This window comes from Engystomops pustulosus, chromosome 9, assembly GCF_040894005.1.
Source record: "Engystomops pustulosus chromosome 9, aEngPut4.maternal, whole genome shotgun sequence".
Lineage (NCBI taxonomy): Eukaryota > Metazoa > Chordata > Amphibia > Anura > Leptodactylidae > Engystomops > Engystomops pustulosus.
Genome location: NC_092419.1, coordinates 100,837,774 through 100,857,774, shown reverse-complemented (window position 1 = coordinate 100,857,774; position 20,001 = coordinate 100,837,774). Strand labels below are relative to the sequence as shown.

Below are 20,001 nucleotides of genomic sequence, written 5' to 3'. Positions count from 1 at the left end.
TAAATCCTTTTAGTAAAATTGGATTTCCCTGGAAGAAATGGCTTCCGAATATAAAGGGTGGTGTTTATTGGGACCATTGCTTGGTCCCCCTCACGATTCCCTTCCCCAAATAGCAGAAAGTTTTTTATATGTCATGTATTATTCCTGCCCAAGCCATTTGTGATTCATTTTAATGACCACAGTGTTGTTCCTATGAGAAGCTGTTCCCTGCACATCCACTAGGCGGCGCCTGTGTAATAGGGAATTTTCTTATTTCCATTCATTACTTTGCAAATTGAGGCGCGAGATCACGTCATTCACTCTGCTCTCAGACATCTGAAAAATTCTGAATAAACAAAGGTTAGAATCTTATAAAACTGCATAAAATATACACATTTTAGCTGTGTCTTAGTTAGCTAGACCCTTGTCAGTGATGCAGCTTTTATACTATATGTGCTTTTAAGTGTTTAAAGGGTTTTTTTCAGACTGAAAAACATTAATGGTCCATCCAAAGGATAGGTAATAAACTCCAGATTAGTGGTGGTCAGAGACCCGGTGTCCCCACAGATCAGCTGTTCTGATTTGCTGATAAGAGAATGGATCAGAAAGCAGACAGCGCCGCCTATTGTATAGTGGCTGGACTGCGTCACTGCAGCTAACCTCCTATTCAAATTATTGGGTGCTGTTCCTGTTTTTTTTTTAAAGCTGAAAATCCATGGTGGAGCTGGGTGTTGTATCCCACCAATGTGATATGTAAGGGGTATTCCCAGCTCCACATTCACATTTAATCTCATCCATCTGCCATGAACATATGAACATTTCTTCAATTATAAGTCATTAGAAAAAATGTTCCTGTGTGGAGATAATTATCCATAAATGTAGCCTTGTTGTCCCTTAGAAACAACATAGCTGTCCTTGGATACGACCACCCCGCACCCAGATTCAGTGTTCAGTATCACAGGAAGGCTTTGGGACATGTAGTAACTCCCGGCCATTTGATATGCAAAAACAATTGGTTTCTTTGTGCAATCTCTCCAGCAGCAGTGGTTGTATCCAAGGGCAACAATCTTGTTTCTAAGGGAAATCAAGGGTACATTTATGGGAAAGTGTCACAGCAACATTTTATAAATGACATCCAATTGAAGAAATCTGTGCATATGGTAGTTTATGGAATTAAATTAAATGTGAATGTTCGGAGTAAAATACCCCTTTAACGAGACCAGACAAGCCCCTTTAAAGAGGGTTTCCCACTACCATATATTAAGGTAATAAATCTCTGTTGAGGTGTGTCTTATTACTGGGACCCCAAGCAATTGTGGGAGCATGCCCCCCCCCCTCGGATTTACCTTATGGACAACATGCTAGTGTATATTCAGGACCACCGCTCACTTGGGACTGAAGAAGAGCTATACCCCAATATTCCTATACAAGTGGATGGAGCAGGAGCTCACAGACGACCTCTTCTGGCGATTTGCTGCCCTGCGTGTAGTCAGACCCTTAGTAATCAGACATTGATCTCATATCCAATGATAAGGCCAGATGCCGTTGTTGTTGATGCCTATTTTGGAGGCTTAGATGAAGCAAATTTAGATTTACCTATTTTATTTTTTAAGCAATCTACAGCTGTGTTGTAGTAGCTGGCATAGGAAGTCATTGTGCAGTATAATGGGGCTCATTTAGTAAGGGTCCGAATCGTGCATTGTCGTTGGGTTTCCGATTTGCGCCGAATTGCCCCGCATCGGCACCGGCTTTCACACGATAGAAATCGGGTGGGGGGGGGGGGCAGTTGTGGCCGTCAGAAAAAAAATTGCGGAATTAAAAAAAATAAATTGTGTCTCAAGAATAGCACTTGCATACCCCGGGACGAAGAAGGTGAACTTCGGAGGACTTCAGCGCAGCAGCGACACCTGCTGGATACCGGGCGCACGGACCTTAATGAATCCCGGCAAGCTCTGAATCAAAGTCGGAGAGCGCACCGCGGGATCGCGAATGGACCGGGTAAGTAAATGTGCCCCATTATGTGTGACTGCAAAAATCGTGCTAAAATGATATGCCTGGAGAAGGAGAATTAGTGTTCTGTAAAACGGTCACATTATACAGACACACTGGGGCACATTTACTTACCCGGTCCATTCGCGTTTCAGCGGCGGCTTCTCTGACGAGCGTTCGGGTCTTCCGGCGATTCATGAAGGTCCTGCGCCCAATGTCCACCAGGTGTCGCTGCTGCGCCGAGGTCCGCCGAGTTGCGTCGTAGTTCACTGATCTCTTCCTGGTCCATGTGAGTATGGCCCGTGCAACCAATTTTTTTTTTTAAATGCAGCGGTTTTTCTGAATCTGTCGGGTTACCGTTCGGCCACGCCCCCGATTTCCGTTGCGTGGATGCCAGCGCCGATGCGCCACAAACCGATCCCATGCACCAAAATCCTGGGGCAATTCAGGGAAAATCGGCGCAAATCGGAAATATTCGGGTAACACGTCGGGAAAACGCGAATCGGGCCCTTAGTAAATGACCCCCAGTCTGTTAGGTAAAGCTCGCCTGTCAGCTTTGCTGTGTAGATTGGGACAGAATAGTCATATAGTCACACAGACAAGATCAGCCCCCACTGAGCCCATTGTGGACAATGCAGAGGCCCCGGGGCTCGGGTCTTTGGTCAGATTATGATAACGCTGGAGAGGACTGATGGATTGTAGCTCCTCACATCCTTGTATCTTGTATTTGTTGCTAGTAATTTGTTTACCCACTTTTCCAATATTCACCAACCACAAAGTGTGATCCACGCAGGGATTGGTATTGCTGCAACTCTCCCCTGGCCGGAGCACGAGGCAGGGATGTTTTTGTGTCTCGTTGGGTAATGTAGATGTTATTAGGACGTTTGGGAGAATTGGGCAATGAGTTGCACAAGATTGTTTGTTTGCTGCAATGGTATTTTGATAGAAGACAGACAGCCTGGCGGAGGGAGCACGGAGGGATCATGGCATGGACACAACACAGGAGGATTCATTCATTCATTCACCCATAATTCAGTTTTTTTTTCTAATCTTACATACAGACTGATTTCTACTATGAATTTTTCTATAATTTATTGAATGTTTGCATTTTTGATTATAGATTTATTATGTTGCATTATTATCAAAAACTCCTTCCGGTTAATATTGGAAATATACCGTATATACTCGAGTATAAGCCGACCCGAGTATAAGCCGAGACCCATAATTTTACCACTGAAAACTGGGAAAACCTATTGACTCGAGTATAAGCCGAAGGTGTAGTATACAGCCAGCCCCCATGTAGTATACAGCCAACCAGCCCCCATGTATTATACAGCCAGCCCCCAGTAGTATACAGCTTGCCCCCAGTAGTATACAGCTTGCCCCCAGTAGTATACAGCTTGTCCCCTTGCAGTATACAGCTTGTGCCCAGTAGTATACAGCCTGCCCCCATCAGTAGTATACAGCCTGCCCCCATCAGTAGTATACAGCCTGCCCCCATCAGTAGTATACAGCCTGCCCCCATCAGTAGTATACAGCCTGCCCCCATCAGTATACAGATAAAGAAATAAACTTAATACTCACCCTCCGTTGTCCCGATGTTCGTCGCGGCTTCCGATCCCCATCGCGGCTCCCGGTGGCTTCTTCACTCTTCTCTGGCCGGGAGATCGCGCTGGCCGTCGCACACTGTGATGCCGCGCTGTCGCCGCTGATGACGTCATCCGCGGCGACAGCGTCACATCACAGTGTGCGACGGCCAGCGCGATCTCCCGGCCAGAGAAGAGTGAAGAAGCCGCCGGGAGCCGCGACAGGGATCGGGAGCCGCCGGGAGCCGCGAGGAACATCGGGGACACCGGAGGGTGAGTATTAATGTATTTATTTTTATCATTGACTCGTGTATAAGCCGAGGCGAGGTTTTTCAGCACATTTATTGTGCTGAAAATCTCGGCTTATACACGAGTATATACGGTATGTAGTGTCTGTGAAAAATTTATTTGTATTCTAGGATTTTGTAGCATCTCCAAGTGCACAGGTGGCCGTGCACTCACAATGCTGTGCTCTTAGCTAATAAAAATAATTCCTTTATTTATATAGCGCACACAGATTACACAGAGTTTGCCAAATCAGTCCTTGTCCCCAATGGGGCTCACAATATAATCAACCTACCAGTGTGCTTTGGAGTGTGGGAGGAAACCGGAGGACCTGGAGGAAACACACGCAAACACGGAGAAAACATAAAAACTGTTTGCAGATGTTCACCTGGATGGGACTTGAACCCAGGACCCCAGCGCTGCAAGGCTGTAATGCTAACCACTGAGCCACCGTGCTGCCGTATAATTATTTGTCACTACACAGTTAAATGTTGTTGTAGGCTTTGGGTTCATTACTACAACAGTCAATCAGAGGTAGAGATCAGTAGACCCGAACGTTGGGTTCGGGGTCCTTTTTTTCGGGAGTCCCTCTAAAGCGGATGTGTTGCTTGATGAAGTAGCCAATCAGGTGGCTTTATGCCCCTAGCAGCTGGGCATGGCTGTGATTGGCCAGATGGACACACCTGACTATTCCTAGCTACTAGCGGCACAAAGCTGCTCAACATAGAAGTCTATGGGACCAGAAAAATACGGAACCCACCGTACGCACGCCACTTTTCCGGTGGGTTGTCCTGGAGACCTCCACTTGCGGTTGGGCCTGAACTGCCAGGAAATTGCTGCATTTGTGCAGTCGGCGACAGAGTAAAGTGGAGAAAGTGATTGTACTTGTTCAGCAGAACTCCCACCTTTGGGACATAAGGGTGGAGGAATATCTACATAGGGGCAGGAATTACAAAGTATGGCGGGAGTTTTGGGGTTGGACAAGCCAGTGACATCACTTCCCAGCCCACTGTTTGTTTTTTTTTGCGGATGCCTCTCGCTTATGTTGGCATACTGGTAATATATACGGGAGACATGGGGCCGAAACGGGAACGCAAAATACGGCGCATTGAATGAGGTGAAGCTGACGAACGAAGGACGCCGAACCTAAAGTTTTGGATCCTCTCATCTCTATTCAAAAGAGAGTGAAACGCCTATGGTGCAATGACGTGTAAGGACCCGCCCCCAAAGCACTTGGAGAAGCTACAATTATCCAAAATTGTCATCTGGAGAAACCATACATATTGATATAAAGATTTGTGGGAGAGCATATTTTGTAGTATTATTAAATCATTATGAGCTAAGGTGTGCAATTAGTGGACCTGCAAACCTCTGTTCCTTTTGGAAGTCCTGTGTGTCTCCACGGTAACAGACTACAGACTAACTCTGTGTAGTCTGATCCTGCAGCCTTTTAGTCTTTTATTACATACATGTGTTGTATGTCTCTAGTCTAGATGACACTATTTGTGTGTAGTGTATATTTGCGCTTCTGTGGATGACTCCTCTTCTGTCCTCTTGCTATGTTGATGTGTTCATCCTGGGGATACAATGTACAAATCTTGTTTACTAATGAGGCTGAGGAGTCACAGATCTCCTTGGGAGGTGAAGTAGGTTGCAGGCTTTTTCCTTTCTATGTTGGTCTCACATCTCAGGGGACAGTGTCGCCTTTGTCGCACCCGGCAGAGGTTTCGGTGACTAATTCTTGTTTGTTCTCTCCGCAGGTCGGCTCGGATTGTCACAGGCCGCCAACAGCTGAGGCTGAGCTAATATCCCAGCATCCCGTGGGGGAGTATGTATAAGAGAAATGGCCTTATGGCCAGTGTGACGGTCACCTCCGCCACCCCTGAGGTACGGGCTCATGTTTATCCAGGCACGTCCTTCCCCCATGCGAAAACATTCATACAAGCTGACTTTGGCTTTTGGCCGTAGCGAGCGCTGCCAGCCGGAGCTCAAAACTATGATGATTTACGAGCTGTATTGATGTTTAGAAGTGCATCGCTATAATATGTGCTGTATTTATGGCTGTTTACATCTCGGTATTTATTACCCATGAAACGGAGACGATTCGTCCAGATGCCGTCGGATGTCTCGCAGCTTGATGATGTTAAGGGAAATATGAAGTCAGCGCTAGATGTCGCTTATTTCATGTGCCGCGTGGGAGACTTCAAAACGTCATCCCGATAACATTTTGACACCTCTTTGTTTTCACATAGACTCTCCGTGCATTATACATCCACCTGGGGAGGGAATGGGAAGCCTCCACCGTTACGTCTAGTTGCGATCACGATTGCTGGAACCACAAATTAGGTGTCAGCAGTTGCCGGTAATGTGCCGGGACCACCACAACCTGCGAGCTGGGCTTTGGATCATCTCAGTAATGAGATCCAGCAGCGCACAATGTGAGACGTCATTGGAAAGACCTCGGTGTTCCTCTAACATTACTCAGTGTTGTGTGTAGCCATGCCATAGAAGTTGTTTCCTCTGCTCCGGCCCATCAAGATATAATGTCCTTGTTTATTGGCTTTCCAGTATAAGTTTAGTCTGGAGAACTACAAGTTCCAGTGGTTGGTGCCAGCCTTAACCTTATTCCCAACTTTCGGCACTTGCCAAAATACGCAATGTCCCAGATTTAATCAGATTTTCAAGCAAACACTATCTTAAAACTTAAAAAATAGTGCACAATAGAGCACTTAAAAATATGTCCCCCCCCTGCTCTATGCACTTTTACCCCCTATGACCCAAAATATGTCAGTGTCCCAGTGGCGGCAGTAGATTTTGGGTGTGCCCTGGTCTCCCTGGTGTCCACAAAACGGTTTATGGATAACAATTTGTCTTGGGATTTTTTTTCCAAGTAGATTCTGGGACTCCTTGTGATTTTCCTTCTAGCTGTCACCGGTTCTCCTTAATTTCGTTGCCGCTGTGAATATTGATGTGGTCAGGATTGTACAAAGTTCGTTAGCTGGAAACATACGATGGCTTTTAGATCCTTCTGACAATGTAATGAGGGATTTGTATGAAGGTTACGACTCTGAGCCAAAGTTTGTGGTCAGGTCAGGGGAGCCTGCTAAATGATCATTTTTCCATGGATTCTGAATTTGTTACCTCCTCGAATTTGGCACGATGCAAGCAACATACCAAAAACTGATGAATATTAAAGACTCCGGTATTGAGAAAGGGCCAAAAACAACAGCCCAAGTCTTCAATTATTACCAGCAGCCATCTATTACATGCAGTTCCAGGGATTGCAGGGGGGGAGAGGTCTTTTATTTAAGTCAATTGGTGTCTGCGGGAAGAAGTCAACCATAACGAAGAGGCTTCATGGGTGGAAAGAGGATTTTACAATTTGTTTGAAGATCTCCCAACCATCTTCACGAATATACCATGTAGTGGTAGACACTTCAAGGGGAGTATTGTACACTCATTTGTATTGAACAAGGTATAATGTTACTTGTAGGTCCTAAAATTCCTCCTTCTCGTCTGAGAAGATATTCCTATGCTGTTGCCATGTTTGCTAAATATCTTTTCATGGTCTCCAGTTTTAAATGAGTCCTGCTTGGTCTGGGTCCTGCTTGGTCTGGGTCCTGCTCGGTCTGGGTCCTGCTCGGTCTGGGTCCTGCTCGGTCTGGGTCCTGCTCGGTCTGGGTCCTGCTCGGCCCGGGTCCTGCTCGGCCCGGCTCCTGCTCGGCCCGGCTCCTGCTCGGCCCGGCTCCTGCTTTTGATCCTGCCCGGCTCTATGCTTTTGATCCTGATTGCCCCAGGTCTTGCTTGCTTTTAGAGTTTATGAGAAGCCGGTTGACTGAAATAAATAAATTAAATTTAAATAATGGACTATAGCAAAAATGTATTACTTTCAGTAATACATATAAATAGATAATGTTAATTGACTGATATTATCTCCAAGAAAATAATTTATACCCCTGTTTTTGTGCTTTTTATAGTAATATGAATTAAACAAGGGGGGGGGGGGTTGCACAATGTTTTTTTCGCCTCTTCAAAAACCAAAAGTACCACAACAAACTATGGCTGATGCCACCGACCAAACCAGACTATAACTAACACTGTCAAATCTCCCCCATCCCAGACCAGACTATGGCTGACACTGCCGACCCGATCTCCCAGACCAGACTATGGCTGACACTGCCGACCCAGTCTCCCAGACCAGACTATGGCTGACACTGCCGACCCAATTTCCCAGACCAGACTATGGCTGACACTGCCCACCCGATCTCCCAGACCAGACTATGGCTGACACTGCCCACCCGATCTCCCAGACCAGACTATGGCTGACACTGCCGACCTGATCTCCCAGACCAGACTATGGCTGACACTGCCGACCCGATCTCCCAGACCAGACTATGGCTGACACTGCCGACCTGATCTCCCAGACCAGACTATGGCTGACACTGCCCACCTGATCTCCCAGACCAGACTATGGCTGACACTGCCCACCTGATCTCCCAGACCAGACTACGGCTGACGCTCTGCTTGTGTGACAGGGGACTCGCAGTGCCCCTCTCATAGTTCAGGTTAGGTCTGTTGATGTGTTCCTGCAGCAGCGCACAGCGGTGCAAATTTACTTACCCAGTCCTGTCGCGATCCCGCAGTGCGTTGTCCGACGAGGATTCGGGTCTGGCGCATTTCACTAAGGTCGTGCGCCCTGCATGTGTCGCTTCCGCGCCGAGGTCCGCCGGAGTTTACCTTCTTCTTCCTGGTGTATGTAAGTGCTTGATCTTGTGACACAATTCCGTTTTTAAATTCCACGGTTTGTCCAAATCTGTCGAGTTGTCCGACGTCCACGCCCCTGATTTGTCGCGTGCAAGCCAACGCCAATGCACCACAATCCGATCGCATGGGCCAAAATCCTGGGGCAATTCAGCGCAAAACTGAAATCGCCGGTAAACCTGACAAAAATACGTTGCGCGTGCTCTTGGTAAATGCGGGTGCACATGTAGCTCGTTGCTCTGTTCATGTGGTGGGGTGTTTGGGGACCTCTACATCTTGTCATCTCCCGCTGTCCTGCAATGATCAGCAGTTTGGCGCCATGTAGAGTGATGTGGTCGGCTCTATGTCCTTGTTACTTGTCCGAAAGACGCATCTATGGCCACTTCTTAATTTTAAGTAAATTGATGATGTTACAGCTTCTGACTGATGTGACATGTAGCCGCACAGCTTCTATCTCTGCGCCCTCTGTCCACCACCGCTGAATGGTGCGAGCCCCGGGTGTCAGGGCTGTCACCCACCAATGAACTATTGATATAGTATTATCATTTTTAAGTTTAGTTTTGCTCTGCCGACCACTGATAATTCCAGAAAAACAAATTCTTGCCTGGACCCTGGAGATGATTCCTGACTAATCCCCTCCATCATTTACGTGCAGTTTTTGTTTTATGACTTAACATTGCCCAAGAAACACAAGACGTGGGGTCTAACCGATGAGGTTACTCTGGAACGTTACATGAAGATGTCTTGCAAAATCTTTATTTTTTTTTTCTTTTCCCTTCCTGGACACAAAACTTTCACTATTGCCTGTGAATATTCCTCTCTCTCCCTCAATAGAGGGCGACGCGTCTGCAGGATGAATGTGCTATTGAGGCGTATAACGTTGTGTAAATCTGTTCTCGGAGCGGTATAATTTGCCAGTAGCCACAAGCCGGGGGCCATTTACAATGCGTGACTTCTCTGTACATTGTGTGGATGATACAAGGTTACGGACCTATATATGGGCTTTATTACGCTTCAATCATCCCCCCTTGGTACATATCATTTGGGTAATTCCGTCAGACTGTATATTTAATCAGCTTTCTGTCTCCCGATTTCGTGGACAGAGCCTTCATTTTATCGGGCCAGTCAGTCTACAAATTAATGTTGCATGACTGTGTAAAGGCTTCGATTTACATTCCTGGCCACATTCGACCTACAACAGTTTAACGTTGTTGACCAGCGCTGGGTTTACCAAGTCCTAATGTAAATTCCAGTAAACTTGATGGTTTATGAAGGAGACGTTCCCGCTCTACAAAGCCCCGGGGGATATTAATTTGTAAAGAATGAAATGTTCGAGGCTCTGGGGTCAGATGTGGTGCGGGAGGAGTAAGACGTCTTTAGTCTACGGCAGGTAGGGAAATGTCCAATAATTTCCAAACTTTATTAAGAGTACAAAGGACCCCGGATATAAGAACCTTGTCCTGTGACACCCTGGTATAAAATAGCTTCTTTATTTGTGGCACCATCCAATCTCATAACAGTCCAGGGTGAAGCATTACTAGTTACATTTGGTAAAGCTGGTAATAGCCTGTCTTGAAAGCTGTAATGATGGCTATATTTAATGGCTACTGTCTGTATCGGAGTGCATGGTCATAGAGTGCAGGGTGCATATATTTAAGTCTGATGGGGTATGTTCCTCTTGCCTGTGGTGGCTCTACCCAACCCCTCCTTCCTCCTTCTGGTTGTTGAAATGCTCCCTGCACCAAAATCACCCCCTACTCAGTCTGGCTGCCCTCCCTGTAGGTCCATAAACCCCCCCCCCCCCGCCCCCCTATGGTTGCGTAGGTACTCCATAGCTCCCTGTCATTTCCCTCGATCGTGGATGAGCTTCCTGCCCCCCTCTGGTTGTGGAGGCTCCCTGGCCCCCTCCTCTGGTTGTGGAGGTGCTCCCCGGCCCCCTCCTCTGGTTGTGGAGGTGCTCCCCGGCCCCCTCCTCTGGTTGTGGAGGTGCTCCCTGGCCCCCTCCTCTGGTTGTGGAGGCTCCCTGGCCCCCTCCTCTGGTTGTGGAGGCTCCCTGGCCCCCTCCTCTGGTTGTGGAGGCTCCCTGGCCCCCTCCTCTGGTTGTGGAGGCTCCCTGGCCCCCTCCTCTGGTTGTGGAGGTGCTCCCTGGCCCCCTCCTCTGGTTGTGGAGGAGCTCCCTGGCCCCCTCCTCTGGTTGTGGAGGTGCTCCCTGGCCCCCTCCTCTGGTTGTGGAGGCTCCCTGGCCCCCTCCTCTGGTTGTGGAGGCTCCCTGGCCCCCTCCTCTGGTTGTGGAGGAGCTCCCTGGCCCCCTCCTCTGGTTGTGGAGGTGCTCCCTGGCCCCCTCCTCTGGTTGTGGAGGAGCTCCCTGGCCCCCTCCTCTGGTTGTGGAGGTGCTCCCTGGCCCCCTCCTCTGGTTGTGGAGGCTCCCTGGCCCCCTCCTCTGGTTGTGGAGGCTCCCTGGCCCCCTCCTCTGGTTGTGGAGGTGTTCCCTGGCCTCCTCCTCTGGTTGTGGAGGTGTTCCCTGGCCCCCTCCTCTGGTTGTGGAGGTGCTCCCTGGCCCCCTCCTCTGGTTGTGGAGGCTCCCTGGCCCCCTCCTCTGGTTGTGGAGGAGCTCCCTGGCCCCCTCCTCTGGTTGTGGAGGTGCTCCCTGGCCCCCTCCTCTGGTTGTGGAGGTGCTCCCTGGCCCCCTCCTCTGGTTGTGGAGGCTCCCTGGCCCCCTCCTCTGGTTGTGGAGGAGCTCCCTGGCCCCCTCCTCTGGTTGTGGAGGTGCTCCCTGGCCCCCTCCTCTGGTTGTGGAGGAGCTCCCTGGCCCCCTCCTCTGGTTGTGGAGGTGCTCCCTGGCCCCCTCCTCTGGTTGTGGAGGCTCCCTGGCCCCCTCCTCTGGTTGTGGAGGTGCTCCCTGGCCCCCTCCTCTGGTTGTGGAGGTGTTCCCTGGCCCCCTCCTCTGGTTGTGGAGGCTCCCTGGCCCCCTCCTCTGGTTGTGGAGGTGTTCCCTGGCCTCCTCCTCTGGTTGTGGAGGTGTTCCCTGGCCCCCTCCTCTGGTTGTGGAGGTGCTCCCTGGCCCCCTCCTCTGGTTGTGGAGGTGTTCCCTGGCCTCCTCCTCTGGTTGTGGAGGTGTTCCCTGGCCTCCTCCTCTGGTTGTGGAGGTGCTCCCTGGCCCCCTCCTCTGGTTGTGGAGGTGTTCCCTGGCCTCCTCCTCTGGTTGTGGAGGTGTTCCCTGGCCTCCTCCTCTGGTTGTGGAGGTGTTCCCTGGCCTCCTCCTCTGGTTGTGGAGGTGTTCCCTGGCCTCCTCCTCTGGTTGTGGAGGTGTTCCCTGGCCCCCTCCTCTGGTTGTGGAGGCGCTCCCCGGCCTCCTCCTCTGGTTGTGGAGGTGCTCCCTGGCCCCCTCCTCTGGTTGTGGAGGTGCTCCCTGGCCTCCTCCTCTGGTTGTGGAGGCGCTCCCCGGCCTCCTCCTCTGGTTGTGGAGGTGCTCCCTGGCCCCCTCCTCTGGTTGTGGAGGTGCTCCCTGGCCCCCTCCTCTGGTTGTGGAGGTGCTCCCCGGCCCCCTCCTCTGGTTGTGGAGGCTCCCTGGCCCCCTCCTCTGGTTGTGGAGGTGCTCCCAGGCCTCCTCCTCTGGTTGTGGAGGCGCTCCCCGGCCTCCTCCTCTGGTTGTGGAGGCGCTCCCCGGCCTCCTCCTCTGGTTGTGGAGGTGCTCCCTGGCCTCCTCCTCTGGTTGTGGAGGTGCTCCCTGGCCCCCTCCTCTGGTTGTGGAGGCTCCCTGGCCCCCTCCTCTGGTTGTGGAGGTGCTCCCTGGCCCCCTCCTCTGGTTGTGGAGGTGCTCCCCGGCCCCCTCCTCTGGTTGTGGAGGTGCTCCCTGGCCCCCTCCTCTGGTTGTGGAGGTGCTCCCTGGCCCCCTCCTCTGGTTGTGGAGGTGCTCCCTGGCCCCCTCCTCTGGTTGTGGAGGCTCCCTGGCCCCCTCCTCTGGTTGTGGAGGTGCTCCCTGGCCTCCTCCTCTGGTTGTGGAGGTGCTCCCTGGCCTCCTCCTCTGGTTGTGGAGGTGCTCCCTGGCCTCCTCCTCTGGTTGTGGAGGTGTTCCCTGGCCCCCTCCTCTGGTTGTGGAGGTGCTCCCTGGCCCCCTCCTCTGGTTGTGGAGGTGCTCCCTGGCCCCCTCCTCTGGTTGTGGAGGTGCTCCCTGGCCCCCTCCTCTGGTTGTGGAGGTGCTCCTTGGCCCCCTCCCAAGGAATTGGGCTCCCTACTGATGATGATGAATATGACAACCCCTCTGGGCCACCTACCTCCAGGGGTGCTGAATATGTCGCTTTGCCTTTAAATCCCCGTTGCCTGTGACCTCCTCTATTGCAGCAGAACGCGATTTGTGACTTTGATTATATAATTTCGGAGAACCCCTTAATGGTCTTCTAAGTCTGCCCTGAGAGATGGACTACAAACATAATTCCTTCCAAGTATAGGTAATGGGGGAATAATGTGACAATTTAACAAATGGAATAAAATATGGAAGAAGAAGAAGAAGATGTAATTATGGTTGTGCAATGTGGAAAAAATCGGTGCGTTCACAAAAGAGAAGGAATGTCTGACTTCTAGATTAACCCTTTATATAGTGACGTAAAGAAAAGCAGTGGATTTGTTGTGTAATGGATGTCTTATGTTTTGTATTAGTACGGTTACTTTTATATAAAACGTATTTACACTGTTACCTTGTTGCTTCCAGGGGAGCAGCAGCTCGGACTCTCTGGATGGACAGAGCTCTGACTACGCCAATAAGAGCTATGACGCTGTGGTGTTCGATGTATTGAAAGTGACTCCTGAGGAGTTTGCAGTAAGTACAGCAGCGCGCAGAAAAGTATTGGTTCCTGTACACATTACACCTCCAGGAGGGTCTGTGTCATGAGTACGTTGTCCCAGAGTCGCCATTGATTCAGTAGACATTTTTGTTTTATTCCAGAGTCAGATCACCCTGATGGATGCCCCAGTATTCAAAGCAATTCTGCCAGAGGTAAGTGCACCCTTACCCAGCCTCATTGATTATTATAAGCAGATATAAGAGATGTCTAAGGCACACACTATTATAAAAACTAATAGCAACACAATAAATGTGCCAGGGGTGATGCATCACAAATCAAATGTTCACCGTGCAAAAACACTGGAATAATTCCCCCTCAGAGGGTTATCCAGTAGGAATAGTTTTAAATGAAACTAGTGTAACATATCTTTTAAATCCTGGGGTCCAGTATCCTGACAACTTGTGCTTATATTTCCATAAGGGATCGTCCATCCATTAACAGAAGTTTCTGCGCCCAGAAAGTAGTGCTTGGAAAAACAATATACCATACACACTCCAGTATAAGCCGACTGGCGTATAAGCCAAGGCACATAATAGTACCCCAAAAAACGTATTGACTAACGTATAAGCGCCCATTAATGAAATGTCCAGCAGCAGCCCCCGCCCATTAATGAAGTGTCCAGCAGCAGCCCCCGACCATTAATGAAGGGTCCAGCACCAGACCCCGCCCATTAATGAAGGGTCCAGCACCAGACCCTGCCCATTAATGAAGGGTCCAGCACCAGCCCCCGCCCATTAATGAAGTGTCCAGCACCAGACCCCGCCCATTAATGAAGGGTCCAGCACCAGACCCCGCCCATTAATGAAGGGTCCAGCACCAGACCCCGCCCATTAATGAAGGGTCCAGCACCAGACCCCGCCCATTAATGAAGGGTCCAGCACCAGACCCTGCCCATTAATGAAGGGTCCAGCACCAGCCCCCGCCCATTAATGAAGGGTCCAGCACCAGCCCCCGCCCATTAATGAAGGGTCCAGCACCAGCCCCCGCCCATTAATGAAGGGTCCAGCACCAGCCCCCGCCCATTAATGAAGGGTCCAGCACCAGCCCCCGCCCATTAATGAAGGGTCCAGCACCAGCCCCCGCCCATTAATGAAGGGTCCAGCAGCAGCCCCCGACCATTAATGAAGTGTCCAGCACCAGACCCCGCCCATTAATGAAGGGTCCAGCACCAGACCCCGCCCATTAATGAAGGGTCCAGCACCAGACCCCGCCCATTAATGAAGTGTCCAGCACCAGACCCCGCCCATTAATGAAGGGTCCAGCACCAGACCCCGCCCATTAATGAAGGGTCCAGCACCAGCCCCCGCCCATTAATGAAGGGTCCAGCACCAGCCCCCGCCCATTAATGAAGGGTCCAGCACCAGCCCCCGCCCATTAATGAAGGGTCCAGCACCAGCCCCCGCCCATTAATGAAGGGTCCAGCACCAGCCCCCGCCCATTAATGAAGGGTCCAGCACCAGCCCCCGCCCATTAATGAAGGGTCCAGCACCAGCCCCCGCCCATTAATGAAGGGTCCAGCACCAGCCCCCGCCCATTAATGAAGGGTCCAGCACCAGCCCCCGCCCATTAATGAAGGGTCCAGCACCAGCCCCCGCCCATTAATGAAGGGTCCAGCACCAGCCCCCGCCCATTAATGAAGGGTCCAGCACCAGCCCCCGCCCATTAATGAAGGGTCCAGCACCAGCCCCCGCCCATTAATGAAGGGTCCAGCACCAGCCCCCGCCCATTAATGAAGGGTCCAGCACCAGCCCCCGCCCATTAATGAAGGGTCCAGCACCAGCCCCCGCCCATTAATGAAGGGTCCAGCACCAGCCCCCGCCCATTAATGAAGGGTCCAGCACCAGCCCCCGCCCATTAATGAAGGGTCCAGCACCAGCCCCCGCCCATTAATGAAGGGTCCAGCACCAGCCCCCGCCCATTAATGAAGGGTCCAGCACCAGCCCCCGCCCATTAATGAAGGGTCCAGCACCAGCCCCCGCCCATTAATGAAGGGTCCAGCACCAGCCCCCGCCCATTAATGAAGGGTCCAGCACCAGCCCCCGCCCATTAATGAAGGGTCCAGCACCAGCCCCCGCCCATTAATGAAGGGTCCAGCACCAGCCCCCGCCCATTAATGAAGGGTCCAGCACCAGCCCCCGCCCATTAATGAAGGGTCCAGCACCAGCCCCCGCCCATTAATGAAGGGTCCAGCACCAGCCCCCGCCCATTAATGAAGGGTCCAGCACCAGCCCCCGCCCATTAATGAAGGGTCCAGCACCAGCCCCCGCCCATTAATGAAGGGTCCAGCACCAGCCCCCGCCCATTAATGAAGGGTCCAGCACCAGCCCCCGCCCATTAATGAAGGGTCCAGCACCAGCCCCCGCCCATTAATGAAGGGTCCAGCACCAGCCCCCGCCCATTAATGAAGGGTCCAGCACCAGCCCCCGCCCATTAATGAAGGGTCCAGCACCAGACCCCGCCCATTAATGAAGGGTCCAGCACCAGACCCCGCCCATTAATGAAGGGTCCAGCACCAGACCCCGCCCATTAATGAAGGGTCCAGCACCAGACCCCGCCCATTAATGAAGGGTCCAGCACCAGACCCCGCCCATTAATGAAGGGTCCAGCACCAGACCCCGCCCATTAATGAAGGGTCCAGCACCAGACCCCGCCCATTAATGAAGGGTCCAGCACCAGACCCCGCCCATTAATGAAGGGTCCAGCACCAGACCCCGCCCATTAATGAAGGGTCCAGCACCAGACCCCGCCCATTAATGAAGGGTCCAGCACCAGACCCCGCCCATTAATGAAGGGTCCAGCACCAGACCCCGCCCATTAATGAAGGGTCCAGCACCAGCCCCCGCCCATTAATGAAGGGTCCAGCACCAGCCCCCGCCCATTAATGAAGGGTCCAGCACCAGCCCCCGCCCATTAATGAAGGGTCCAGCACCAGACCCCGCCCATTAATGAAGGGTCCAGCACCAGACCCCGCCCATTAATGAAGCGTACAAGCCAAGTGGGGCTTTTTTAGCACAAAAATTGTGTGAAATACTCTGCTTATATTAATGGTAAATTTACGAGGGCAGGCCAAAAATGGATTCATAAGTGATAACTATAGGAGATTGCTGCACTCCCCCAGTCCCATACAAAGTGAATGGAGCGACTGGGTGCAGGCACATCCTGCCACTCCATTGTAACGGGGGAACAAGAACCTCCCCACTCAGTGTAAGGCCAAGCTTGTAGAGATCACATGATGTATACAGGTAAATAATGTAGAGAATTAAGAGCTGAAGGAAGTGTGATTTGCTGCATGGATTTAGCGTAAATAATTAAATTTTAGAAAGCTGCTTTACTTTGGTGATACACATTAGTTTCCAGGCGATTGTGGAGCGTTATAGGGTATACTAACTCAGGCCAACATATGAAACATGCGAGCATTGAGTATTCCACAGCATACACCTGCTATCCTGAGCTTCTGACCATGTGGTTGAAGGAACATAACGAAATCAGTGAAGACTATTTCATCCTTACTGTAGTTCTTTAGTAAATCTAGAATGATCCACAATTCACCCTATATTTTGATGATGCGCCTTCTGCCGATGATCCTTAGTATTATAGCCTGCACAGATTAATAAAGCGATGTTACCCCGATGTGTGTAAGTGATCAGGTGAAGGAGGGGCCCCCATGTCTGCACCGTGCCAAACTATCCTATCTCACGGGGGGAGAGGGGCTTTATATGAGCGGCTGCAGGGTATCCATTTCCTCGGATTTTATTAAACATGGAACCGCAGAGCGAGGAGCAAACCCACCGTTAAATCTCCTTCATTTAATGTTAAATTGACTGGAACAAAAACCTCTCTAATTAAATCTGTATTAAGCGTCATATGAAATATTAGACCACGGATTAGTGGACAATGTTTGTAGTTATCAAGTGCAGGACGCCATCAAAAAGTTACAGAATAAGTTTTTTTTTACCGCATTTTGTTTGTTTCCAGTGGCTGACATGACTTTCATAAGTCAGTGGATAGGAAAAAGCGGGGCAACTAGCAGGGTCGCATAGACCCTGTGCCACCAGCACTTCATTTAGCTGGAAAACAATGGGGCACATTTACTTACCCGGTCCTGACGCGATCCCGCGGCGCGTTGTCCGACGAGGATTCGGGTCTGCCGCAATTCACTAAGGTCCTGCGTCTAATTTCCTTCATGTGGCGCTTCCACGCTGAGGTCCGCCGGAGTTCACCCGCTTCTTCCTGGTGCATGTGAGTGCTTGATCTTGCCGCACAATTCCGTTCTGAAATTCTGCGGTTTGTCCGAATCCGTCGGGTTGTCCGGCGGCCATGCCCCGATTTCTGTCATATGCAAGCCGGGGCCGATGCGCCACAATCTGTTCGCGTGCGCTAAAAACCCGGGGCAATTTAGCGCAAAATAAAAATATTTGGGAAACCCGACGGAATCATGGTCCGCGGACCGTTAGTAAATGAGCCCCAATATATCCATTATAGCAGAGGTGGGATAAGTTGTAGATCTTTGGTGGACTGGCTGCTCTAGAGCACACAATGGGGGTCCTCTGTCCCCCAGCTGAATTAAGTGACGGTTACAGTGTTGACCCCTTTTGAACTACAATGGGGTTCTCCTACGCTGATTCGGTGAATCTAAGGTCCGTGCGCCAATATCCACTAGGTGTCGCTGCTGCGCCGAGGTCCGCTGGAGTTCACCGTCTATTTCTTGGTGCAGGTAAGTGCGTGTCAAGCGATTTTTCCGAATACGTCGGGTTTTCCGACGGCCACGGCCCCGATTTCCATCGCATGCATGCCGGCGCCGAAGTGCCACAATCTGATCGTGTGCGCCAAAAACCCGGGGCAATTTGGCGCAAATCGGAAAAATTTGGGAAACCCGGCGAAAAAAAGCGATTCGGCCCTTTGTTATTGACCCCCAATGTATCTTTTGGTTGCAGAATATATATCTAATTTCTGAACCTTTCTTAGAAACTTTTTAAATAAGAAACCACTGACGTTTATCCACTGGATAGAGGGCGACACGTTGATGATTTTTCCCCCCTATAATAAATGTAGATGTCTGCTCTCTATACGTACAGCTGCAGTATGAATGATGTGTTATGGGACAGATTTGGAACAGGCCCGGCACGATTATGTCTTGTTCCTAATTCAATTTAGAGAAATTTTTGCAGGGGAAATGCAGGAATTCCTGATGTAAGATGCAGAGATCTTCGCGAGCCATGGACGTCTTAGTAATGCCAGTGTAATGTGTGGTATAACGGCCCGCTGCTGGCATACACCCGATGTTTGATCAGTGGTTAGGAAAAAGGGGGCAGAAGGAAATCAAGCAGACGATGAGCAAAGATTTGGATTTCGGCTAACGTCGGCCTGTGCTTTCCCCCCTCCCAGAAAGTGATGATTATAGCAAGTGACTAATTTTATCATCAGCCCCTTTAACCTTGTCCAGGCTCCTGCTCCGCTGTGATTGCCTGAAGCTCTGCAGAATCCTGGAACTGATTGAAACCAATCCTCGGCAGCTGTTATCGGCTCCGTCACCGCCGACTCCATTAGCTCTGGCCTTGTGGTATATGCCGTTATTACAATACACACACAACTCGCACGTAATGAGTGCTGACATGCTGTCATAGTCTTCTGAGATGGAAAACTTTTCCGTCTTCAAATAGAATGTCAGAAGTTAAGAAGTACGGCTAAAGGTCCGCCGACGACTAATGAGATCCAGAAGAGAGTAAAAGAGTCATGTATTATCCCGGGAATGATGAAACTCCTGGAAAGTCAATAACTCTTCTCTTCGCCACCTGAATTATGAAAGTGTTTGATATATGTACTATGTTTACAGAAGGAAACCTAGAGGGGTGGGGGGGGGGTGAAAGTGGAGCTTAAAGAGGACCTTCCACACGTGTGGAGATGAACATATTTAGGGGCACTTTGAATTTTCTTTCTAGCCCTCATGGTTACTGAGATATCAGTCCCAGTATCTGACCATTGTAATCCTCTCCACTGTCAGAGAGGAGCAGCTGGAGCGGAGGAAGGGACATGTGTCAAAGGAGATAAGCATAACACACACCCCTTACCTCCGCTCTCTGTAAATGGTCAGATATTTTAATTGATATCTCTGCCACCAGGTTGGGGGGGGGGGGGGGGGGGCTAGAAAGATCATTCAAAATGCCCCCAAATCTGTGTAGCAACCCCTGCAGCTTGTTCATACCGAAGTGTGAGCAGTGGTGAAAGGTTCTCTTTAACTTGACATAGTAACCTGAGATGGAATAAGCATGGAATAAAATAATAGAGAGGTTTTCACAAGAATCTTGCTGGCCGCAAGTTCTAGGAAGTCATGGGACCTACTTCAGCCAACCGGTGCCCTGCTTGGACCAGGTGATGATAGAAGGAATTGAAGTCTGATGTGATCTAGGTGGCCACTCATTGGTTGAATCATCCGGACAGCCCGTAAAAGTGCCGTCGTACGGCCAATACCCTGCAGACCTTGTCCTCTGCTACTGGTTCTGTCCATAATGTATCAGCGCTTTGGTAACGATGTCCAAGCTGATTTGTGAGGTTGTAGACTG

At 50.6% G+C, this 20,001-nt stretch overlaps 1 protein-coding gene across 7 annotated transcripts in view; it reads left to right on the top strand.

Moving 5' to 3' along the window:
- RALGPS1 (Ral GEF with PH domain and SH3 binding motif 1) overlaps window positions 1–20,001 on the top strand; it is a 254,050-nt gene that overhangs the window by 46,182 nt on the left and 187,867 nt on the right. For all 7 annotated transcript variants that reach the window (XM_072124780.1, XM_072124779.1, XM_072124778.1 and 4 more), the window contains 3 exons: window positions 5,600–5,726; window positions 13,309–13,416; window positions 13,543–13,593. In XM_072124780.1, coding sequence (XP_071980881.1) covers window positions 5,670–5,726; window positions 13,309–13,416; window positions 13,543–13,593 — 216 coding nt within the window. In that variant the 5' untranslated portion in view covers window positions 5,600–5,669. The remainder of the gene's footprint in view (window positions 1–5,599; window positions 5,727–13,308; window positions 13,417–13,542; window positions 13,594–20,001) is intronic.